At 47.0% G+C, this 25,608-nt stretch overlaps 1 protein-coding gene across 7 annotated transcripts in view; it reads left to right on the top strand.

The window, feature by feature from the left end:
* The window catches only part of ATP11A (ATPase phospholipid transporting 11A), a 132,309-nt gene that overhangs the window by 53,015 nt on the left and 53,686 nt on the right, over positions 1–25,608 (top strand). For all 7 annotated transcript variants that reach the window (XM_053563677.1, XM_053563679.1, XM_053563678.1 and 4 more), the window contains exons 2-6: positions 6,995–7,117; positions 12,589–12,678; positions 14,107–14,187; positions 19,461–19,568; positions 23,358–23,486. In XM_053563677.1, the coding sequence (XP_053419652.1) occupies positions 6,995–7,117; positions 12,589–12,678; positions 14,107–14,187; positions 19,461–19,568; positions 23,358–23,486 (531 nt within the window). The remainder of the gene's footprint in view (positions 1–6,994; positions 7,118–12,588; positions 12,679–14,106; positions 14,188–19,460; positions 19,569–23,357; positions 23,487–25,608) is intronic.

The following is a 25,608-nucleotide window of genomic DNA, read 5'->3' as shown; positions in this document are numbered from 1 at the left end:
AGCACAGGCCCTCAGCACCCCCTGCTGAACTTCAGACTTTGTTCTGAGGCTCTCCAGTGTAGCAGTCAGTCTGGGTGTGTGTGGCCTTGGCCATGGGGCTCACAGGACAAATACCATGTGTCAGTAGCTCACGATACCCTGGGTTTCTGTGTTTGGGGGTGAGCTAAGCAGCCCAGCAGCCGTGATCCCATCCCAGGCCCTGTGGCCTCCATGCCGTGCTTTCCTCTTTGCCACCGAAACCGGGTTCTCCCCTGAATGGGGGGACTGTCATCACGCCCCGATGCCTGTGTCCACACCCTAGAGCCAGTGTGGGGCTCGCACCGTGAATGCCATCGCATCGCTCGCTCTCCAGGGGCATCAGCCCCAGTATCACAGACAGACGCCTGACCGGGCGTTCACGCTTGAGGGCAGATGCCAATTCCCTCACCTGCAGCGTGCTGTGTGAGCCGCCCGGCACCGTGGCAGAGGCAGCCATGTCTTCATGCTGCAGTGATGAGGCTCTCACAGCCACCCTGGGGCAGGGACGGCCCACAGGACCTGGGAGCCCTTCCTGCGTCTCTGCATGTTCTCCCGTGTGAGATTAAACTGGAGCATAGTGGAGACAGCTGCTCCCTTGCGGCAGCCCAGTTAGGAGCTTGTTTCCGTCTGGAGTGCGGGGTAGACTGGATGAAATCAGTGCTTACTCTGCTCCTGCTGCATTTCAGGAGAAGGGGGGAGGGGGGAGTCTGTCTTAAATGTCTCTTCACAGTCTAGGACCTGTTTGCAGTCGATGAGGTTCTGGCCGTGGCTCCTACCCTTAGGATCTCCAGCTCTGTATCTTGACTCTTCAGGAAGCTCTGTGTTTCTCTTTGCTGCTGTGAACTCTCAGGATTTGCCACATCCAGAGTAAGCCAGAGCGTCTGGGGCTAGAATTTATGTGTGTATTTTGGTTCTGGACCCAGTAAATGACAGTTCAGGTCAACTGGCACCTGATATTGTCCAGCCTGGGGGTTCCCACATCAAGCACTGCCATTGTGCTTTTGTCAGTCGCAATGATGCAGGTGATTTTGTGCTTAAAAAATGGCAGGAAAAAAAAAAAAAGCCAACAGGTATCTTGAAAATACCCAAAATTCATTTGGGAAGGAGAAGCCCTGGCCATTGCCATGGTGGGGGAAGAGCAGAGGGATGTCCAAGAAGGTTTTGCACTCCTGCAGACACCAAGGCCCACGCCTGGGGAGGACAGATGGTCCCCGGGTTCCCGGGTCCCACATGAAGCTTCAGAGCCTCGTCCAGACCCTGCCTGCTGGGCCTGGGAGAGGAGGTCCACCTGCCTCAGGACTGCTGAGCACTGGCTGGCACTCACAGAGCATCGGTCTTTATTATTATACCTGAGGGACGCCAACAGCCAGGAATGGCACCACCTCACGCCGGCAGAAAGGGAGAAGGTGCTTTGGGGGAGCCGAGGCACCCAGGATGCAGCCTTCCTGCCGTTGCAGTGCAGAGGTGCCTGGGAACTTGGGCCAGGAAGCCTAATTTCAGAAACAGTTAAGTGCATTCTGTTCCCCACCACATCAGACAGGAGATGGTTTGTTTAAAGCTGTATACAGACATAGAGCAAGAAATCACATCGTCATTGGATACCTGCAAATTTGAAAACGGCCATTAGGGATAACCATGGCCGAGGAAATGAACCTGGAGGCTGGAGGCCAGTGGCACTCAACACACAGGTTTTTTCCCGCTGGAACTTGAAAGTTTCGTTAGGTGACTAACACTGGCTGAAACTGGTTTTCAGCATGTTTAAGGACATCTGACCTTACACCAACCCAACCTGGGCAGGCGGTGACGGTGTGACCCACAGTGGGGACTCTGTTATCTCTGGCAGTTCAGCTGTTTCCTGATTGAAGGTTAAATTCAGAAACATTGGGCCTTCTCTGGTGCAGTGTGGGGCGGGGTGGGGGAGGTATGGTGCCTGGCCAGGAGGACCAGATATCCAGGATGACCGAGCTGACACTTGGCCCTGTGGAGTGACCCCACTCTGTGATTCACATCCAGGGACGCAGCAGCCCATGGCCCATCCCAGCCGTTGGCTGTAACTCGCTGTGGACACAGCTCCTTTCTCAAGAGTTTCTCCTGTGTCAGGTGCACTCTGGAAACTCACGGGCCTTGGTTCCACAGGTTGTGAGATACTGTATGTTAAAAACTAGACTTTAAAAATATTGACATGGTTTACAAAATGGAGAGAAGTCTATGTTTTGGTAAAAGCTAAGACAGTATAAGGTAGTTTTAGCAGAGTGAGGGGCGGCTGAAGGGAAGCAGGCTGGCACGGTGGATGCAGGGGCAGAGGGTGAGCAGTGTTTGCACTCAAGGATTTGTGGAGAGAGAGCATTTTTTTAGTTTTATAGATGTATTTTCAAAGGATAAAACACTCACACGATTTAAATGTTAAGTCCGATGGAATTACTCTGTCAGAGTCAGCAGTCATGTATGCCAAATGTGTTCTCACTTCCAGACAGTCTATTATCATCTGGCCCTCAGTGAAAGGGAGGGGTCTGATATTTTATTCATATGCATCCTTCTTATCTGAAGTACATTCTGTAATTTCTTGTGGACACATTAACTTTTCTGCATCTATATCAAGAATTTCATACCCAAATTCATCTTTTCGTGGCCGTGATAAGCTCCACTTGGTCCAAGCTGGCTAAGCTCAGAACTTTCACAAAATGGCAATTTACTGAAAGCTGCTCTGGGCCAGTCTTGTCACAGAGTCACAGTTCCAGGATGGAAGGGACATGGTCCTTGATGCCCTCTGACGTCCAGGGGTCAGCAGCACACCGTGCGTACTGTGTGACTTCACCTGGAATCCATGTGGGCCGGGCTGGCCTCACACCCCCAGGCCTTGTCCAGGTCTCCACAGGGCACAGAACAGGGCTGAGTAGCAGGTGGCAGCTAGCATGGGGATCCAGGGCAGCACTGGGAGGATCCACTGGTGAGAAGATACAGGAGTTAAGGACACGAGCCTCCGTGGCTGCACCTACCCGGCTGCACAGGGAGAGAGCCTTGTTGAGATACAACTCACTCATTGTAGCCTCCACCTATTCAGGGGTGCGATGTAGTGATTTGTAAGATATTTACCCAGTTATGCAGGGTCACCATCATCTAATACATTCTTGTCAGCTCAGGACAGTCACTCCCTGTCCCCTTCTGCTCTGGCCCCTGCCCTGCCCTGGGCAACCACTGATTACCATTCTGTCTCTGGGGTGTGCCTGCTCGGACACCACCTGGAGATGGAATCCTGCTGGAAGCCCTGCGTGGGCTTTTCCTCCCTGGCCAGGCTGTGGTCTGGGCTTCCCTGAGGCTAAGGAAGTGACAGATCTTTCCTGGAACTTGAGGGCCACCTGTAGATCTCCAGAGAGATCAGATCCTGTGACTTGTCTTTGCATTTTTCAGTTGTAATTGTTCTTTGTATATTCCAGTTGCTAAGCGCTTATGTGGATATTTGTCGAGGACCTTGCGTGTGTCCACATTGGTCATGCAGGCAAAGGCTTGACCCGTGTGGAAGGACAGCTCTCAACCCAGGAGCCCTGGGCAGTGGCCTGTGAGGTGCTGCCCAGGGCCACCCCACCTGCCTTCCTGAGGGTGTTGTGAGGGCTCCTCCCATCCCAAGTTCTCACTGGCTGGGCCTCCTGCCCACCCCTGCCCTCAGGACGGCTGCAGGCTGTGGACTGCTCCAGAGGACTGGCCTCTAACTGACTAGGCCTTCTGCCCACCCCTACCCCCAGGACCGCTGCAGGCTGTGAACTGCTCCAGGGGACTGGCCTCTAACTGACTAGGCCTTCTGCCCACCCCTACCCCCAGGACCACTGTAGGCTGTGAACTGCTCCAGGGGACTGGCCTTCGACTGGCTGGGCTTCCAGCAGTGGCTTAGTGTCACTTGCACCTTTCTTTCAGTATATTTTGATTTTCTCACTGATTAATCTGAGCCAGGGAAACACCGCATCCCTCTGTACTCAGGACTGGACCCCCAGGCAGGTATTTCTCTCCCCCCCATGGGCGATCTTGTTGCAAGGCCTGGCACATAGCAGGTGACCAGAAGGTTCCCTGTCACCCCCACCCTCCACGGACAAAAGCACAGGCCAAGGAGTCTCTTTAGCTTCTGGCAGACTGGGGTATTTTGTATATTTGCTGGCCAACATGTGATTTGAGACCCCAAGAAAGGCCCAGGGATCCACCTACAGAAATAGCTGCTGGCCCTCCCGAGAGCTGACACCACTCAGGGTGCACTGGCCCTTCTGTGTTGCAGTTATGGTCTTGTCCCTGCTCAGCCTGGTGGAAACAAGTGTTTTCTCCTGTGGTGCTGCCACCTGTGGGGTACCCTGGGACTGAGGAGGGCTGGGCCCTGCTGCGGAGGCTGTGTGCTCCCTTGAAGCATGTGCTGGCGGCCCAGTTCATGACTTAGAAAGTCCCTAGGGTCAGCCCTTTCCAGCCTGGCCTCTCCTGGTGAACCCCATTTCCTTCCTGGTTCAGCCCCATCCCTCCCCGTGAAGAGAGATGGTGAAGAGGGAAAGCAGGGGCTCTGTCCCCTTCTCAGTCGGGGGTCTTATACACCCACCTCCCTCAAGGGCAAGGGAGCTGGACGTCCCCTAAGGCCTGGTTGGTCTTTGCACGTGGTCTGTTAAAGTTTCTTCCTGGTTTAGGACATTAAACTCTCCATACTCTCATTTGGGAAAAATGATTAGGTGGGCTTATTTATTATTGACAGCTTGTAGATTTAAAATTAGCTGGAACAACACCCCATTTGTAACTTGAACATATTATCTGCTGTTTGTCTGGACTCACCATTGGGAAGTAAATACCTTGGAAATACTGAGATTTTGTAGGGCACATTGTTAAGGTCTCCTGGGAAGATGCAGGTAATTTTTCTGGGCGCACATTAGGGAGTCAACGTGTTAGGAAACTCAGTTTCTCAAGGGCACTGCCTGCCATCCACTTCTTCTGTGGTCACTCAAGAGGACGGAGCCTGCCAGGCTTACAGGAAATGCCCAATGCACAAGCACAAACAATTTTGATTTGTTTTTTTATCAAAACTGTTATGAAAACAAAAACAAATTTTATTTGGATCTGATTCTAAGATTTTCCTTTATAGTTAAAGCCTACTGATACCTCCCAGATTCCCTGTGTTGTCTGTTCCAACCCTGAAGCTGATGTCTTAAATTTGGAGCTTCTGGTATCTTCGGTTGCAGAAATGAGACCATAGCCAAGGACTGTCCCAAGGGACATTCTGTGGAGACAGAATCTGGAGAAATGGGGGACACTGATGCTTTGAGAGAAAGTAGACCCCATTCCAGGAATTATTTTAACCAGGGACTCAGGGGAGGCAGACAGAGGGACAGGCTATGTCTGTGCACAGAGACTGAGGCCTGCAGAGGGTATCATATACGAGCGAGTTGTCCTCCAAACTCCAGGCTGCAGCCCTCTTCACAGAGGCCAACAGGAACAGGGACACAGAAGTCAGCCAGGAGCTCTGAGGGTGCAGATGCATGGTGAGGTCCCATCTCCTGGGCCCACACGTGCAGACTGGGCCAGTTGGGGGTGTGTTTCTTACCTCAGGCTCTGGTCCAAGAGTTTGGAAACCTCTGAGTTTCTCGAATGCCGATTCCTCTTTCGTTTAATTCTTCCGTGTCACTGCCCTGTGTCTGTCACACAGGCCAAACAACATTCAGTCATCATCCTGGATGCCGTGGAAGGCTGGATGGGCATGTGAGGCAGTGGGCAGTGAGCGGCCATTTCTCCCTTCTTCTGTGTGACTGGTGACTTCACATTTAGGCAGGCCCTTGGCTTGTGTGTTAAGTTCCCCCGGGAAGTCACTTTGCTTCGAGGTTTGCAAAGTTGTTGTGAAGACCACCCTGTCATGGGAAAGGCCACTCTCAGTGGGTCCATGCTACCCAGTGTTAATGTGTTACTCATGCTGGTTTATGGCATGCCTCACTCCAGAAAGGCCCCTTCCCACCCTGGAATTTCATTCACCGAAGCAAGTCTGACGTGTGACCATATTAGCATCTGCCTTTATTCTGTTGAAATTATTTGCTGCTCATGATTCTTTTTCCAGAAGAAGAGGTGTGCTTGGGAGGGGCCATGTTTCTCTGTCTGTTGGGAAGGCAGCTGCAGGCAGCCCTCGGGCTTCCTGTCTTCCAGGCCTCCTGCCTGGTGGTTCCGAGCTCCTTGAAGGTGTTGTGAGCCCCTGAGTTCCTCGTGGACTTAAGGCTCAAAGCTGACAGAGGAAAAGTGGCAGGTAGCCCTTGTGTTCTTTGAGAACAGGAAGAGCCTGGGGAGAAGCTGTCTGTGCTGCCCAGTCCACTCAGAGCCTAGGGACACCTGTTATGTGGTGAACTTTGCCATCACTGATCTGACGTTGGGATGGTACTGAGTTGAGCTTGCATTTCAGAGCTTGCTCACGTCTTTCCTCTGTGGGGGTTGGCCTGCCCTAATCCAGTCTGGATGAAATCCGCAAAGATAATATTCAAAAAGGACAAACCAGGATTCTCTTGCAGATGTGAAAGTGAACATGTGTTAAGAAAGGGACCAGGTGATAGAACTGATTCAAAGGAAAAGTGAAAAAAGCAGAGACATGTATGGTATACAGGGACGTCAACATGAACGTGCAGATGGGGGAGAGAAGTTGTGGCGCCCCAGGCCAAGAGCCCCCCCAGCTGCAGGACACTGACCGGTTCCAGAGTAGTGTGAAGAGGACATGGCCGGCACTGTGTGCATAGGGGCTGAGTCCCCCACGGGCAGTTCTCTGACTGTGCTGCAGCCAGTTGCCTTCCAGTGCATAGGGTGTGGGGTGCAAATGGGACAGTCTACAGACCTAGGTGGGGGCTGGGCCCAGGCAGCCTGGAGCACCACCCTCAGCCTGCAGGCCCAGGCTTCAGTCAGAGGAGTCTTAGGGCCACACCTTGGGTGAGAACGTTGTGAGCAGATTTGAGGCAGCTGTGCTAACATCACCCTTCTGTCCTAGTGTGCAGGGGAAGAGAACTGGGTGGACAGCCGGACAATCTACGTGGGACACAGGGAGCCCCCACCCGGCACGGAGGCCTACATCCCGCAGAGATATCCAGACAACAGGATCGTCTCCTCTAAGGTAAGTGTCCACTAGCACGGAAAGATGCTGCCCAGGAGACACTGGGCTTCCAGCATCCAAAGCCCTGCTGCACCCAGCTGAGGGCCCGGACAGCTCAGGTGTCTGGTCCTTCTGATGGTGTCCCGGCACTGTGAGGCTGTGGCTGCGTCCTCCTTGCTCTCTGCGGGGGGGGGCTGCCATTCACCACCTACGCCGCCGGAGTCTCCTCATCTATAGAAGGAGGACACTCAGCAGGAGCTGCCCACTGAGGCCCCCTGAGGAGTGAAACACACAAGAACCTAAGATTCTGAGCTTGTCCCCTACCTGCAACCGGTGCAAATAGGAAGAAATGTGAATTGAACACTGGATTAAAAAGAGATGTGTTTCTTTTCATTGACTGGAAAAGGAAGTAGAAAGATGTGTCTTACATATTTGGAGAGTGACCTGGTAAATGAGTCTGAAGAATAGGATACAGAATTTATTTGCTGGCATTGAATATGGGATAAATGATGGATTCCAGAGATTAGGGATCATCCTCCTTGACGCCTAAACAGACAGACCTCAGAACACACACATTGGGGTCCTGAGGCGTGGACCCCTGCGGTAGATCGACTTGATTCACACCCGGAGTCCTGACATTTGAACCCCTGTCGTAGACCCCTTTGATTCATTCATACCCAGTGTCCTGAGTGTGGACCCATTGTGGTAGACCCTCTTAATTTACACCTGATGTCCTGAGGTGTGGACCCTTGTGGTAGACCCCTATGATTCACACTTGTGTCCCGAGGTGTGGACCCCTGTGGTTGACCCCTTTGCTTCACACCCGGTGTCCTGAGGTGTGGACCCCTGTGGTAGACCCACTTAATTCACACCTAGTGTCCTGAGGTATGGACCCCCGCGGTAGACCCCCTTGATTCACACTCAGTGTCCTGAGATGTGGACCTATTCAGTTCACACTTGTGTGTGTCATATGTGGCCTTGTAGGGCCAGAATTCAGGGACATGTGTGACCCAGCTGGAAGCTGTTGTGCTGTGCAATAATGTCTGACCCACACAGAGCATGTGTGAAGGTGCCTTGTCCTCAGCTGGAACTCCAGTCTCCTGGCTCCCACCTTCAGGCAGGATCTCGGCTCTAACATTCTCTAGTGCCTGCACCCTCCTGGTCTGTGTGGAAAGCTCCCTACTCATCACAGGGAGAAGACTTGAGGAACAAATCATCTCTATTGATTAACAGAGTCTGGGACACCCCTGGCCCCTTGGATAGAATGTGGCTGAATCTGAGGGATGCTGTGTGTCCCATAGAAGCCCCCACTGTGGTTCTGAAGGCAACAACTGAGAGTGGCCATCACTCAACCAACGTTAGTCCTTTGCTGTGTGATTCAGGTTTCAGGGCCATGAAAACACAGATTGAAGGTAAAGAGTAGCAGGAGACGTCGTAATACAGCATGCTGATCCTATCAGAAGACCCCAGGACGAGCTGTGTTAATTTTAGTTAGAGCAGGCTTAAGAATAAGGAAAATTATCAGGGAAGGAGTGGGGGCTTTGCACAACAATAATGAGGTCCATCCTCCAGGACAGCTTGACAACCCTAAATGTGTGTGCAACTGAGAGTTGTAATATGTGGGTCAAGAACTCATAGACCAACTTGGCACCTGTGGCTCAAGAAGCTCAGGCGCCAGCCACATACACCTGAGCTGGTGGGTTCGAATCCAGCCTGGGCCCGCCAAACAGCAATGATGGCTGCAACCAAAAAATAGCCGGGCATTGTGGTAGGCACCTGTGGTCCCACCTACTTGGGAGGCAGAGGCAGGAGAATCGCTTGAGCCCAGGAGTTGTAGGTTGCTGTGAGCTGTGATGTCATGGCACTCTACACAGGGTGACAGCTTGAGGCTCTGTCTCAAAAAAAAAAAAAAAAAAAGAACCGATAGACCTAGAAAAAGAACAAGGAAAATCACTGTTCCTGTTGAGGCAGAAAACGAGTCAGGACATTGTTGAGCTGAACAGCACCAGCAGTCTGTTGGGTCTAATCAACATTTACGTTGACCTCCATTCCAGGACACAAACTCTGCCCAGGCTCACACGGGACACATACTAGGAGGTACAGCATGCTGGTCATGAAATACCCTTAACACCGTTCAAATTACAGAAGTTGTACAAAGCATTCTCTCAGTCTATGATTGAATCAAATTAAAAATAAATTAGTAACCGAAAGGTAAATGGAAGATCCCAAAATATTTAGAGATTAAATTAACACACAGATGAAAGAAGTCACAAGAGGGTTAAAAAATACTTCAAAGAAAACAAAAAAGGAAAGTACATCTCATCAGATCTTTCGAAATGCAGGAAAATAGTCCTTACAGGGAAATTCATAGTAGGGGACCCACAGGTTATAAAGGAAGAAAGACACAAAGTCAACAAGCAAAACTTCTACAAAGAGCCGGTTAAATCCAAAGTAAGCAGATGGAAAGAAATAATAAAAAATTATAGCAGAAATCCATGAAATTGGAAACAGGAGATCAGTAGAGAAAATTAACACAAGCAAAAACTGGTTCTTTGAAAAGATCAGTGAAGTTGATAAATATCCAGGCTAAAAAGGATAAAAGAAAATTTACACAAATTCCTAATATCAAAAAAGAAAGAGGGGTATTACTATGGACAACGTTGGTAATAAGATTATAAAGGAATGCTATGAACAAGTCTATGCCCACAAACTTGATAACATAGATGAAATTGACCAAATCCTTGAAAGACACCATCTTGCCAAGTAGGCCTACATCAATTAAAGAAATTGAATCAACAGCTGTGTAATAATAACCTTTCAGAACAGAAAGCACCAGGTCCATGTTGTTTCACTGGTGAATTTTGCCAAACATTTAAGTGGCAAAAAATGATACCAGTTTTCTACAATCTCTTCCAGAAAATAGGGAGGGAATACTGCCTGATTCATTCTATGAGGCCAACATTACCCTAAAACCAACACCAGAAAAAGATGTAAGAAAGACAGTGTCACAAGCCCGTGTTTCTCAGGAACATCCCTGCAGAGGTATTCAACAAATTATTAGTAAATTGAATCCAGTGTATAAAAATAATTATATACCATAACCATGTGGGTTTTATCCTAGGTTTGCAAGGCTGGTTCAACATGGGAAAATCAATCAATGTGATCTATTATATCTACAGACTAAAGAACAAAAATCACATGATTATATCAAGAATGCAGAAAAAGCATTTGACGAAATTCAGTTCTCATTCACGTATTACAGCAAACTAGGAATGGGGTGGTGTCCTCATCTTTGTAAAGAACATTTACAGAGACCCAATGCTAACATCATACTAAATGGTCAAAAGCGAGATGCTTTCCCCACAGACTGGAAACAAGATGAGATGCACCATCGCCATTCCTGTTCAGCATTGTACTGGAAGTCCTAGTTAATGCAGGAGCAAAAGGTATACAGATTGGGAAGGAAGAAATAATACTGTCTTTCTTTACAAGTGGTAGTGTGTTCTGTGTAGAAAATACCAAGAAATCAACAATAAGAAAAAAACTTCTGGAACTTAGAAGTGACCGTAGCAAGGTTGGAGAATACAAAAGTCAGTTGCTCTCTTGTGTGTCGGCAACAAACGATTGGAGTTTGAAATTAAAAACACAACAGTATTTATATTAGTACCCCACCCCCCCCAAAAGAAGGTACAAATTCTAGCAAGATATGTACAGCATACAAGGTCTGTATGAGGAAAACTATAAGATTCTGATAAAAGAAATAAAAGAAAATTTAAGTAAATGGAGAAACAGTCCATGTCCGTAGACAGGAAGGCTCCACGTTTTTAAGTTCTCCCCAGCTTGATAGACAGTCCCACTCAAGACTGGGTGGGGGGACGGGCTGCAGAGGACTGAGAGGGCTCGCTTCCCTCCAGAAGTCCAGGGCATTTCCTGGAGGGCCTCTGGCCCTGTTGTCAGGGAAGGGTGGAAACCACTTTTCTGTTTTCACTCTCAATAAGGAGTTTGATTATGAAAGGTAAAATCACTTCATAAATGTAAATTAGAATATAAAATGGAAATTCCCTGTATGTTCTCTAAGTAATCAGAAAGAAGGCAAAGATACATGTGGATTCCCTGCAAAATATACGTAAAAACCAAATTCAGGATACGTTGGGTAGTTTTAGGGCCATACCAGGCTTTAGTTATTATGTTCAGTCGTAAAGCTCCTATGTTTTGATTAAAGGACTTCTTGATGTGAGTTTGGCAGTTCACATCTGGTTCCTGCTGATGCCCACACCCTCCTCTGACTGAGAGATTGAAATACATATCGTTGAAGTGGAGGCCGGTGGCAGAGGGACACCACTAAGCTATGAAGGATGCGGCTTCAGTTTTCAAGCCATCTTCATTAAAAGGCAAAAACATGTTAAGTGGAATTTTAAAAACCATTCCAGACTCAGCTTAGTGCAGGTTCTTGATAACCAGCACATTGATTTCAACACAAGAGTTAAGTGAAAACTCCTCCTAAAGCACAATGAAGACTTAGGAGACTGAGCCAGGGTGGGATGGGCCTGTCTCCTTCCCCTGTAGTCCCCTGGCAGGTGCAGCCAGGGGCACAGGATGCAGGGACTGCCACGGACAAGCCATCTGCACACCAGGTCAAGCCTTGTATGTCAGCCTGCTGCCGTCACTTGGTCAGAGAGATCATGGATAAATTAGTGAAGGTAACATGCTGATTTTTTGAGTTAGTGACTATAGATTTATATTTTATAAAGACATCTTTTTTTTTTTTTTTTTGCAGTTTTTGGCCAGGGCTGGGTTTGAACCCGCCACCTCTGGCATATGGGGCTGGTTCCCTACTCCTTTGAGCCAGAGACGCTGCCCTTTTTTTTGAGACAGAGCCTCAAGCTGTTGCCCTGGGTAGAGTGCTATGGCATCACAGCTCACAGCAACCTCCAACTCCTGGGCTTAGGTGATTCTCCTGCCTCCACCTACCAAGTAGCTGGGACTACAGGCGCCCCCACAACGCCTGGCTATTTTTGGTTTGCAGCCGTCATTGTTTGGCGGGCCCAGGCTGGATTTGAACCTGCCAGCTCAGGTGTATGTGGCTGGCGCCTTAGCTGCTTGAGCCACAGGCGTCAAACCTTATAAAGACATCTTAATAAAACTGTTATCAAATTGCATTTTATCTTGAATTCTCTTGAGTTGAAAAATGATGTACAGATGCTAGTGTTCAGGGTGGCGCCTGTGGCTCAGTGAATAGGGCGCCGGCCCCATATGCTGAGGGTGGCGGGTTCAAACTCAGCCCCTGCTAAACTGCAACAGATGCTAGTGTTGGAGTACACACTTTGTTTTAGTGGTCAACTAATTGATAAAATGTCAACAAACATCCCTAAATTATGCCTTCTATGAGTTTTATTTCTAAAACTAAACATTGGATAAACTTAGCACATGGTAGACACTACACAAATTAGAATTTAATCTAAATGACACATTTTTGTTTTCCATTTGTGCAGTACACATTTTGGAACTTCGTACCCAAGAACTTATTTGAACAATTCAGAAGAATAGCCAACTTTTATTTCCTTATCATATTTCTGGTACAGGTAAGGCATCTTGTTAAACACAAATGTAGTAAGGATGTTTTATTCTTAGGCAGTTGCATGCTGTTTGCTAAGGAAAGTGCAAGAATTTGCTGCCCCTCGTCTACAGCTCATTTAGTGATTTTCTTAAGGACAAAGTGTTGGTTCTGTGAGACCCAAACAACCTAAAAGACACAGGTGGTCACCCTGTGTCTGTGTTGGTGACGGCCACCTTTCTCCATTCTCCTCCCTTGCTGGGGCATCGGGAGCTCTGTAATCGCAAAGTTCACAGCCAAGTGACACGTCACTACACTTACCTACCCTCTTCCTAAGTGCATGGGGATGCGCCAGAAAAAATTCAGAGACGTTACACACCAAAAGACAGTTTAGAAAAAAGAAAGGAAGGAAGGAATAGAGTAAAAAAACCCAGCAAGGGCATGAATTAGGGAGCTCTATGATAGATGCGTTTTAAGAACAGCAACCAAATTTTTCTGAATCACACAAAATACAGTTGAGGACTTTTAAAATCTCCTCAACTAATTGAATTATCCAAATGATACGATTAAAATAAGACATCAGGGGCAAGAGGAGTGAGCCAACACAAGGTTGGGGTGGCGTCAGGCCATATCTGCTGCTTGCCAGCCTTGGTTCTTGAAATGCGCCATTTAATTAAAGAAAATTCCCCCCCGGTTTAAAGTCAGTAAAGTGAAATGACTTATTTCCTGTCTTAAGTTAGCTCTAGTGCTGGATACAGTGGGGTGCCCGCAAAGAGGTTTTCTTTTTTTTTTTTGAGACATAGTCTCACTTTGTCACCCTCAGTAGAGTGCTATGGCGTCACAGCTCACAGCAACCTCCATCTCCTGGCCTTAGGCAATTCTCTTGCCTCAGCCTCCTGAGTAGCTGGGGCTACAGGTGCCCACCACAATGCCTGGCTATTTTTTGTTGCTGTTTGGCCTGGGCCGGGTTTGAACCCACCACCCTCGGTATATGGGGCCAGCGCCCTACGCCCTGAGCCACTGGCGCCACCCTGTTTTTTTCTTTTTTCTTTTTTTTTTTTTTTAAGGCAGAGTCTCTGTTGCCCAGGCTAGAGTGCCATGGCATCATAGCTCACAGCAGCCTCAAACTCCTGGATTCAGGTGATTTTTCTGCATCAGCCTCCCGAGTGGCTAAGACTACAGGCGCCTACCCCAATGCCCAGCTAATTTTTCTGTTTTCAGTAGAGATGGGGTCTCACTCTTGCTCAGGCTGGTCTCAAACTCCTGAGCTCAAGAAATCCACCTGCCTCAGCCTTCCAGAGTGCTGGGATTACAGGCGTGAGCCACTACCCGGCCATTGGAAAGAGTTTTAAGTAAATAAAAGCAAAGGCTAATGGTGGGACCGAGGACAAGCAGCCTGCCTGCAGTCGCCGTTTGCGCTTGTGAGGGTGATTCTGCGCTTGTCTTTCTGCTGCAGCTGATCATCGACACTCCCACAAGCCCCGTCACGAGTGGCCTCCCGCTCTTCTTCGTCATCACCGTCACTGCTATCAAACAGGTGAGCGCTCCACCCATGAGAGAGAAAGCCACTGTCTTTGCTGTGTGAGTTGCCTTTCATTCAAAGCAAGGGGATCTGGCTGTTTTAGTAGTTCGTGGAAGATTTAACTAAGTTGTAGAAGTTCATTTTTGTAGCTGTTTTGGATTGGTACTTGAGCTGAAACGGGAGATGCCTTAGTACTTGAGTTGCTGGTTTGGTGCCCTTTGAATTTGAGAGGAAAGTGATGGTTTCCACATCCTGGATCAACCATAGGTGACTCCTGCTGTCGATAAGTCGCTTCCTATTTTTGTATCCCCAGTGTTCCTGACATGGAGCTCCTTCCTCCAGGCCTCTGCAGCCGGCTTGCTCAGGGCCTTTTAAGACTGTGTCTTTCTAGTTCTGATAAACAAAGTCAGCTTCTGACGTTGAGAAGAGCATGTCAGTTTCTCCCACCTCTGTTTATCCAGTTTAGTGGCTCAACTTCACCGGCTAGTCCTAGAAAATGTTTATCACACAAGAGGAAATTCCATGCCCCTGAGCGACCCCTACCCCGCCCTGCCCTGTGAGCAGCTCCCACCCCCCCTTGAGAGCAGCCCCTGTCCCACCCGGTGAGCAGCCCCATGAGTCCCTGGACTCCTCACTTTCGGTCGCTGTGGACTCTCTAGTTCTAGACATGTTGCACTCACGTTTCTTTTGTGGTCTTCGTGGCTGGCTCCTTTCACATAGCGTACTGTTGTCAGGGTTGCCCTGGGTAGTGAGTGTCCGATGTCACTCCAGCTTATCACTGATGACACTCCTGCGTGTGGACACACCCGCTGTGTTTGCCCCTTTGTCGGTGGATGGGCGTTTGAGATGCTTTTACTTTTTGACTATTAGGAATAATGCTGCTATGAACATTTGTGTCCAAGTTTTATGTGGGCACAGGTTTTCTTTTTCCTCCCTATTCATTTATGTTTCCTTGACAAATGATAATTAATAATATATTATGTATTTATGGGTGGACACAGGTTTTCAATTCTCCTGGGAGTGGACTTGCTTTGGTGTCTGAGGAGAGACACCTCCTCAGACACCTTTGGTGTCTGGCAGAGTCCTTCAGGGTGACCAGGCTGGCGCAGTCACGTTCCCAGGAGCTGCGCCCAGGGCTCCGTTCTCTGCAGTCTGGCGAGTGCTGGTTCTAATCATCTTTTTCTTACTGCTGCCCCTGTGTGTTGTGAACCGGTCTCTGGATTTGCATTTCCCTGACTACTGAAGACCTTGAGCATCTTTTCTTGTGCTTATTGACCATTCGTATATCTTCCTTAGAGGAATGTCTTCAAATCCTGTGCCCATTTTTTTTTTTTTAATTTATTATTTTTTTTATTTTTTTGTAGAGACAGAGTCTCACTGTACCGCCCTTGGTAGAGTGCCGTGGCGTCACACGGCTCACAGCAACCTCTAAGTCTTGGGCTTACGCGATTCTCTTGCCTCAGCTTCCCGAGCAGCTGGGACTACAGGCGCCCGCCACAACACCCGGCTATTTTTTGGTTGCAGTTTGGCCGGGGCTGGGTTTGAACCCGCCACCCTCGGTATATGGGGCCGGCGCCCTACTCACTGAGCCACAGGCCCCGCCCAACCTGTGCCCATTTTTAATTTGGGTTATTTGTCCTTTTATAGATAAATTATAAGAGTTCTTTACATATCCTGTAGACAAGCCCCTTATCTGCCACAAACTTTGAACCAATATTTGTGTTTCTTTGCAATGGACTTTGTTGGAGGCCGTTTTCACATTCCCTCACGTGCTGGGAATGTCGCAGAGAGCAGGTGATCCACCACCCTTACCGTAAAGGGACCTTCCCATCTGGCAAACCCCAGATCCAGAGGCACACCAGTCAGTTCAGAAAACTTTCCCACTATCTTCTGTTGTGTCTTTTTTCAAGATGCAACACCAAAGTCTTTGACCAGAGTGTATATGTTTGTCTCTGGGGGAGAATTTGAACATCTGTGTCTGTGCCTCCTTAAGGCAGAAGGGTCCCGCACAGCCGTTAGCCAGAGAGTCAGGCCAGGCTGCCCACCATGCGTCAGCTGAAGGCTGGGTTCCCACCAGAGCAGCCGGTGCTGTGACCTAATAAAACACTGCGCATGAGAGCTGACGCTGTCATGGGCAGCAGAGCTGGCCAGGGGTCACTGCGAGGCTGGGCTGCCAGGCCTTATAAAGAACTTACTTCTGTAAGAAAGGAGAAATAGGGCCAGCATGTATGTTTCCAAGTAAGATGTTTATGTTCAGCTGGTAGAAATATAATTGGTGCCAAGTTTCTTGAGGACTTCTGGCATTTTATATTAAAAGCTTGAAAGTCTTATCTTTTGACCCAGACTTTTCCCTTTTAGGAAGTTATCCTAAGGACATGTCATAATATGCACAAAGATACACGTAAATAACTATATTCACGATGAGATGTTGAGATATACTTGGATAATCATCTTTATCAAACATCTTTGCAATCATAAAACTGCAAAAATTTAAGGCAGCCTAAATTGCCATGGAGAAGGTGTGCCAGGTCACGAGCACAAAGGAGGAGAGTTTGTGTTGTGTGATCCAAGCTTGAGAAACACAGCTACAGGCTTGGGGCACGCTTATGTGTGACTAAACGTGGGGTTTCTCTTTCCCTTCCCCTCCTCCATCTGTCCTTCCTTCCATCCATCCTTCTGTCCTTCCATCCTTCTTTCCATCCTCCCATCCATCCTTCCATTTGTCCATCCGTCCTTCCGTCCGTCCATCTGTCCTTCTGTCATTCTGTCCTTCCTTCTGTTCTTCTATCCATCTTTTTTTCTTTTCACATCTTGTAGTTTTATTTTTATTTATTTTTTTGACAATTTGACAAATTTAATAAAATTAGGTATAAATAATTGATATTTTAAATTTTCACTGAGAAACACCGTTAAACTCCAGCTGGTCCACGGAACATTTGCTGTTGGTGTACTTTGAGTTTATGGCCAGTAATGAGAACATTGATAACGTCTATTGCACATTCTGTCATCAGCACCACTGAAGAATGGTGACAAACAGTTAATTTTTCCTTGCGTTTTTTTTTTTTTTTAATTTTCTCTATACATATACATGTGTTCATTTGGTTTCCACTTTTTGCCTTCACAAAATTAAAAAGGCTTAAAATTTAATAACATAACAATGTTTAAGTTAAGAACTACAAACAAAAACCTTGTAAAGAATGAACGAAGATAAATACATTTGGAAAAGAAATCAGATGATTGCTGCAACGAAATATTGAGCAATAATAATAATAATGCAAAAAAAGTAACATTCACATTGTCAGGTAAGAGCATGTCTATCATAGAATGCTTTGACTTTGAGGTTCAGTATGGAGTCATCAGTTAACTTCTTTTTTTCCCCCAAAGTCTCAAAAAATAGACAACTAATATTTATAAATAAAAATAGAAGATAGTTTTAAAACAGATCATGCCAAATCTTACAGACAATTGAAAAAGAAGAAATACTTCAAAATCATTCTACTTAATCTGGATACACCGGATATTAAAATTGGAAAAAATATATCATTATAAAGAGAAATTAGAAACATATTTCACTTAGAAATGAGGATGTTTAGCATATCCTAAACAACATATTAACAATTTGAATTAAAAATTATTGTTCTAATAATGTACTTTGTTCAAAATTAAATCCAATTTATATGAGAATTAGTCACTATTTTTTTCTTTTCCTTTCTGTTACCCCTCCCTCCTCCTCTCTCTGTCTGCTCTCCCCTTCCCCCACCCTGCACCGTGTCATTAATTGTCATTAATTGTCCTCATATCAAAGTTGAATACATAGGATTCATGCTTATCCATTCCTGTGATGGTTCACTAAGAATAATGTGTTCTACCTACAAATGCTGCAAAATCTCCATTTTTTAAATGGCTGAATAGTATTTCGTGGTGTACGTATACCACAGCTTGCCAATCTATTTCTGGGTTGAGGGGCATTTAGGCTGTTCCCACATTTTAGCGATTATAAATTGAGCTGCAGTAAACAGTCTAGTACAAGTGTCTTTATAATAAAAGGGTTTTTTTACTTCTGGATAGATGCCCAGTAATGGGATTGCAGGGTCAAATGGGAGGTCTAGGTTGAGTTCTTTGAGGTTTCTCCATACTTCCTTCCAAAAAGGTTGTATTAGTTTGCATTCCCACCAGCAGCGTAAAAATGTTCCTTTCTCTCCACATTCTGCAGAATCTGCAGTTTTGAGATTTTGTGATATGGGCCATTCTCGGTGGGGTTAGATGATATCTCACTGTGGTTTTAATTTGCATTTCTCTAATAATTAGGGATGATGAGCATTTTTTCATATGTTAGCTATCCATTCGTCTGTCTTCTCTAGAGGGTTCTGTTCATCTCTTCCCCATTGATATATGGGATTGTTGGCTTTTTTCATGTGGATTAATTTAAGTTCTCTATAGATCGTAATTATTAAGCTTTTGTCCGATTCAAAATATGCAAATATCCTTTCCCATTGTGTCGGTTGTCTGTTTACTTTGGTTGTTGTCTCCTTAGCTGTACAGAAGCTTTTCAGTTTAATTAAATCCCATTTGTTTATTTTTGTTGTTGCAATTGCCATGGCAGTCTTCTTCATGAAGTCTTTCCTCAGGCCAATATCTTCCAATGTTTTTCCTATGCTTTCTTTGAGGATTTTTATTGTTTTATCCCTTAAATTTAAGTCCTTTATCCATCTTGAATCAATTTTTGTGAGTGGAGAAAGGTGCGGGTCCAGTTTCAGTCTTTTACATGTGGATATCCAGTTCTCCAGTACCATTTATTGAATAGGGAGTCTTTCCCCCAGTGTATGTTCTTGTTTGGTTTATGGAAGATTAGGTGGTTGTTAGTTGTTGGTTTCGTTTCCTGGTTTTCTATTTGATTTCCAATGTCTGTGTCTCTATTTTTGTGCCAGTACCACACTGTCTTGACCACTGTGGCTTTGTAGTACAGCCTAAAATCTGGTATGCTGATGCCCCTGGCTTCGTTTTCGTTACTAAGAACTGCCTTAGCTATACGGGTTTTTTTTTCGGGTTCCATACAAAATGCAGAATCATTTTTTCCAAGTCTTGAAATTAGGATGTTGGTATTTTAATAAGGATGGCATTGAATCAGTAGATTGCTCTGGGAAGTATAGACATTTTAACAATGTTGATTCTTCCCAGCCATGAGCATGGTATGTTCCATCCTTCTATCCATCCTTCCTTGTGTCCTTCCGTCCATCTGTCCTTCCATCCGTCCTTCCATACATCCTTCCTTTCCTTTGCTCTTTCAGGGTTATGAAGACTGGCTTCGCCATAAAGCAGACAACGCCATGAACCAGTGCCCTGTTCATTTTATTCAGCACGGCAAGCTTGTTCGGAAGCAGAGTCGAAAGCTAAGAGTAAGTAATAACTGACACATTCATCTGGTTTAAAACGAGTAAGATTTTTTAAAAAATAAGTTTTACCCAGATTTAGTGTCGCCCGTGGTCCTAGCTACTGAGGGGCTGGAGCCTCGAAGTTTGTCACCACAGTGAGCTGTAGTCATGCCTGTGAGTAGCCACTGTGCTCCAGCCTGGGCAATATAGAGAAACCTTGGCTCTTAGAACATTTTTAAATTAAAAAAATAAGTTTCGTTTTCTATGGCAAAACGGTTTGAAGATTATTCTGTTGAGTGTGCCCCTCCTCGATAGCCTCTCAATGCTCACGAGCTACTGTTACTACCGCTTCCAGTTTTTGAAAACTTGTATTATTTATTTGGTTGGTTGGTTTTTCAATTGACTTTATTTTTTGAGAACAGTTTTAGGTTCACAGCAAAACCATGTGGACAGTACAGAGCCTTCCTGTGTTCCCAGGTACTCCCCTCGCCCCAGCTCCACCCCCTTAACATCTCACGCCAGGATCGTCTGAATTCAAGACTACTATGAGACTGTACCCACCAGCAAGACAGGGAAAGGCCTAAACACTTCAACATTTTGTTTTAAAATCAGATAAAGTCCTATCAGTATAAATTTCACTACGTAGAAATTCATGAAAATTGGAACAGAAAACCTAATTGAGGTTTGGTTTGCATTGTAAAACTTTTTACTTGTTATTGATATATAATAGTTTGATACCTATAAACAGCATATGATAATCATGTTACGGTAACTGGGATATCCATCGCTTCAAGTGTGGTTTGCGTTCACATCTCCCTGGTGGGCGCTGGATGCCCTTCTGGGTGCCTTTCTGTGGCTGTGTAGCAGCCTGGTGACAGGTCTGCACGTCTTTTGCCCATTTTCTATTGGTTCATTGGAGGTTCTGCTTGCTGTGGAGTTTTGAGAGTTCATATATTCTGGATGGTAGGTACTTTGTCAGGTATGAGATTTGTAATTCTCTTAATGGAACATTTGAGACACTTGTCTTGTCCTTGTGGTGGGAATGCGACACTTATTGTACAAATGGTGTGGCCGCCACGGGTTGCCCCAGAGTAACAGGCAGTGTGGGCTTTAGCCCCCAGTCTGCCCATGAACTCGACACCAGCCCAGGCGGTTCGTGCTGTCCTGTCCCTCCCTCCCTCCCTCTCCAGCACCCGCCGTCTGCTGGGCACATGGCCACAGAAGAGCCACCTGCCGCTGCTGCCCAGCCTGGCCCCCAGGGCTTTCCTGAAGCCAAAGGAGGGAAGCCTGCAATCCAGTCAGCCTGAGGGCAGGAGTATCAGCCCCACCCCAGTAGACAGGAGCCCCAGGGCACGTGGATCGTGGCAGCCCTTCAGAAAAGCTGCCTCGCCTTGTTCCCAGTATTGCATGTCTTACACAGTCCCGGGTGCATTTTTAAGTTTTAAACAACACTTTTTGGTTTATGAGTTTTGCTGTCCAGGTGTTTTCATACTTCTGAATAAGCTTCCCTCAGGTAGCTCAGATTGGTGGCGTCTCCCCAGAAGTCATAGAGGTGGTACAGACGGGCCATGGGACAGTGGGGGACTCCATCCACCTCTGCCCAGTCTCAGATCCGAGCCCTCTGTGCAGTCTCCTTCAGCAGTTATGCACCCCTATGCCTTTCAGGTAAACATGTCTTTCTTAAAAAGCAGACCAAAAGGTGTCTCCTCCTCTACAGTTGAACTCTAACGCCTGTCTCCTGTGGAAAGTGCCTTCTCTACCTTGTACCTGAGTAATAACTGGAGAATTCCAGCTCAAGAACACAGCACGAGAAAGGAGACCAGGCCTTTTCTGCGTCCAGTCTTTCTTGGCAGTAATGACTAATACCCTAGAGGTACTAGAGCCACCCAAAAAAATAACCTGTAAATTTGTTTTTCTTTTTCAGTTAAACTTTTTATTTTGAGATAATTATAGAGTCATGTGCCATTTTAAGAAATGGCACAAAAATGCCCTGTATGTGGTTCACCTTGATCTGTCTCTAAGATTTGGACATTTTGAGATTATAAATGGAATCACGCAGCCTGACCTTTTGGGCCGGCTGTTTCTGCTCAGCCTAACCCCCTGGGGTCCACCTAACTTGTGGACCAACAGTTGCATTCCTTTGTTGCTGAGAAGTATTTCATGGCGTGGGTGTGCCACGTTAGCCGTCCCCATGTGGAAGGACATTTAGGTATTTTCCAGTTCGGGACTCTTTACCAGTAAAGCCACTATGAACATTTGTGTGTGGATTCTGTATAAATACAGTTTTCATTTCTTTGGCATAAAAGTTCAAGAGTTTTCTTGCCGGGTGGCTGATAGCTCCATCTGTAGTTTTAAAGGAACTGCAGAGCCACCTCCCTTCCCGCAGTGACGTCGGCCTCACGAGTCCCAGCATCCTCAGCGCTTAGTGTCACCACCAGTCACATGAGCAGCTCTGACACTTCGGTGTGGTTTGCGTTCACATCTCCCTGGTGGGCGCTGGACGCCCTTCTGGGTGCCTTTCTGTGGCTGTGTAGCAGCCTGGTGACAGGTCTGCACATCTTTTGCCAATTTTCTATTGGTTCATTGGAGGTTCTGCTTGCTGTGGAGTTTTGAGAGTTCATATATTCTGCATGGTAGGTACTTTGTCAGGTATGAGATTTGTAATTCTCTTAATGGAACATTTGATAAAAGCAAAAGCTTTTAATTTTGATGAAGTCTAATTTCTTGATCTTTCCTTTTGGGGAATGAGCAGTGAGCACCCTGCCTCACCCTGGAGGCCAGAGAGTCTCTGCTGTGTTTTCTCTGAAATTTTACGGTTTCATGTCACACATAAGTTCAGAATCACTTTGAATTCGTTTTTACGTGAGGTGTGAGGTTCACATCAAGTGAGTTTGTTTGTTTGTCTAGTATGGGGGTTTGCTTTTTAACTCGCACCCCTCCATGGGTGTCCAGTTGTCCAGCACCGTTTGCCGGCGAGGCTGCCCCTCTGTGGTTTTGCACCTGAATTGCTTTCCCATCTCTGTCCAAGGTCAGCTAAGCGCACATTTGTGGAGCTCTGTCTGGAATTTCATTAGACCTGTAGGTCTAGACACTAACCTCTGATTTTGTCTCAGAAACTCGCTGTGCGCTGTGACCATCGTGTCATGTGACACAGGAGCCTGCAGTGTAGACAGAGCACGGTGACTCTCCAATCTCAGGGGCGCCTCCAGACTGTCCAAGCAGCCCGGGGACTTGCGCTTGTGGGGTCTGGTGGCCACACACCTTCCAGGCGCACAATCCACTCACTGAGAGGCTTCCTTGGTGATGAAATAAAATAGATGCGGACGGTCACATTTTATTTAAAAATCCACGTGCTGAACATTCTGTTTCACTTTACTTTAGTGCCACTTTTGCTTTATTTGCAGTCCTGCTTTGGTCACTTGGACAGTGTCCTGGTTCTGCTGACCAGGAAGCCCTTAGAACTCAAGTGTGCCGGTTATGAAACACCCAGACTTAGAGCAAAGCCTCTGACCGGAATTGGCCACTTTAACAAAACACTTCAGTGCACTTGTCCTGCTTGGTCTGAATCAAGTGTAATCTTGTCAGGTCGTCTATTCCCGCTGTCACTGCACAGCCTCAGTCACCGTGCACCCAGGTGCTCCTCTGACCTGCGGTGTGCGTGGAAACCCCTCCTGGTCTCCCCTTGGCGCCAGCAGATGTGTGGAAAGGGCCTCTTTTCTCGAGTCCTGGTGCTGGGAGGAAGCTCCTGGAACGCCGGGCACGAGTCTCTCCCAGGTGGGATTTCAGCACTTCCTCTTTCTGTGTGTCCTGCAGGTTGGGGACATTGTCATGGTGAAGGAAAATGAGACCTTTCCCTGCGATCTGATCTTCCTGTCCAGCAGTCGGGGAGACGGGACGTGCCACGTCACCACTGCCAGCTTAGATGGAGAATCGAGTCACAAAGTACGAGCCTCTTACAGGGCCTGAGCACTCATCTTAGACTGTGCCCGTGTGACCGCAAAAACTGTCATCCTGCACGCTCAGTGCCCAGAGAAGAGCCCGGGGGCTGTGGTGCTACATTTGTGTGCATTTAAGATGTGTGGGACACATACGTACCTGTGTACTGAGACGGTGTTGTAGTGGGACAGAGTGACACAGTCGCCAGCCCAGTAGTCTGCCGTCTCCCTCCAGCCGAGGCAGCAGCGGCTGTGTCCCTCGTGTTCTGCGTCAGCTCTTGACCGCTCAGCACTTGCACCGGCAGCTTTTGTCTTCTGCCTCCATTTCCCCGTTTTCTTACCACTCTTCCCTCCCAATGTCTGTAACAAACAACCACATCAGGCTCGCCTCAGTGTTGGCCCTTGTCATCCAGCTGATGTGATGTGCCAAGTTAAGGATTTAATGAATAGATTGTTGGAATTTTAAAATGATTCATTATAATATTCAAAATTAGTGTCTTTGCTAGCCTAGAATTATGTGAAGTTACACACAATTCTAGATTTTTCCTGTTACTTCAGTTACCATCTTTGCAGAAACACCTTAACAAGGATGTTGTGAAATCAGTTCATGATGAATTTAGTGCAATCAGTGTGGGCAGTTGATGCTACACAAATCGTAATTATAATCACAAAAGAAAAAATAAGCACCATAAATTTTGAGTTTTTTGTTATTTAAAAAATCTGAAAGTTTCTAAGGAATGATGAAAGTGAGCATAGCTTAGTAGATCCAACCCTTTCTAAGTCATTATATCACAAATTTACAAGTCTAAGATGGTATTTAAGTAAGACTGATGGATATGGGCAATTTCAACAATGGATCAACTATGGATTTTCTTTATAAAATCACCAAAGGATATGCCAGTCTTTCATGGGTAATTCAGGATGCTGTGCAAGGCCTGTGGATTTTTTTCAGCTAAACTTGTTTAACAGTTTCTACGTAGCACATCCCAGGAGAATTAACAGGCCATATAGCAGAGTGTAAGCAAAGCACTTCCAGGAGCAGAAAGTCCTGAATGAGGCAGGTGTCCATCATAAGGGGCCGCTGGTCCCTCCAGAAAGGAAGGAACTCATGATCCAGTCACAAACTCTGCGGGCAGTGGCCAGCCACGTGGACCCCGCCACAGAGGAGTTGTGGAAAATGTTAGAATAGCTGTTCTGTGCTGACCTTCTGGGTTTGGAGACTTTTGCATTTTAATATTGGGTTCTTTAATGTCCTTTTTGTGTTTTTTGTTTGGCTTGGGGGCTGGAATATGAGCCCTTTCCTTAAAAGCAGGATGGGGCAAGGGAAGGGAAGGGTCCCGTTGACTCCACTAGAGTCCTGCAGGGCCCACATGACTGAGGCCGGGCTGCTTTACTTCCCTGGACTTTTCACATCTGAAAATGGAGACAAACCTGTCTTTCAGGGTTCGTGTAAGGATATAAATAGAAAATTTCCTGAAGTGCTGGACACACAATGGGTGCCCCCACATCTGTGCCCTTTGTGAGGGTGGTGCAGTGATTGACTTACTGCACAGCCTGCTTGTTCTACACGCGGGGTTCAGAGGCACCATGTCTTCCCCAGGCCCTGGTGTGTGGGCTCTTCCCCGCGCCTCCCTAATCCCTCTTGCTGATGCCATAGGTGCTGTCTGGGCAGGTGGGTGCTGGATGTGCTTCCAGAGCAGGATTGTGCAGTCTCAGGCCCCTCCCCAGACCTGTTGCCCAGAAACTCAGGGGTGGGGCCCAGGACTGGGGACTAATGGGCCCTGGGGTTCTGCTGCATACCAGGGGCACAGACAGTGGGGGACAGCGCGAGCCACTCCCACAATGCCCTGGCCACAGAGCGGGGTCGCTCCCTCTGAGCGGTCGGCCGTTTTAAGAGAACGGGGATATGTCAGCTCCTGAATTTGTTTCCTGTTTGATAGCTGCTCCTGTGACAGATAAATCAAAGCGTTCAATTTTGCTGAAGAATTTCCAGCATTGCTATTTGTTCTGTTAGTTTTAAGGTGAGGACACTGGTAAGAATGGGAGAACTGGAAATTTCTGGCACCTAATAGATATGGAAATGTCAGTGGGGCCTTCTCATCTCTAATGTTTATAAGCTCTTTATTATA

This window comes from Nycticebus coucang, chromosome 15 (assembly GCF_027406575.1).
Source record: "Nycticebus coucang isolate mNycCou1 chromosome 15, mNycCou1.pri, whole genome shotgun sequence".
Lineage (NCBI taxonomy): Eukaryota > Metazoa > Chordata > Mammalia > Primates > Lorisidae > Nycticebus > Nycticebus coucang.
This window is presented reverse-complemented; position numbering and strand designations above follow the sequence as displayed.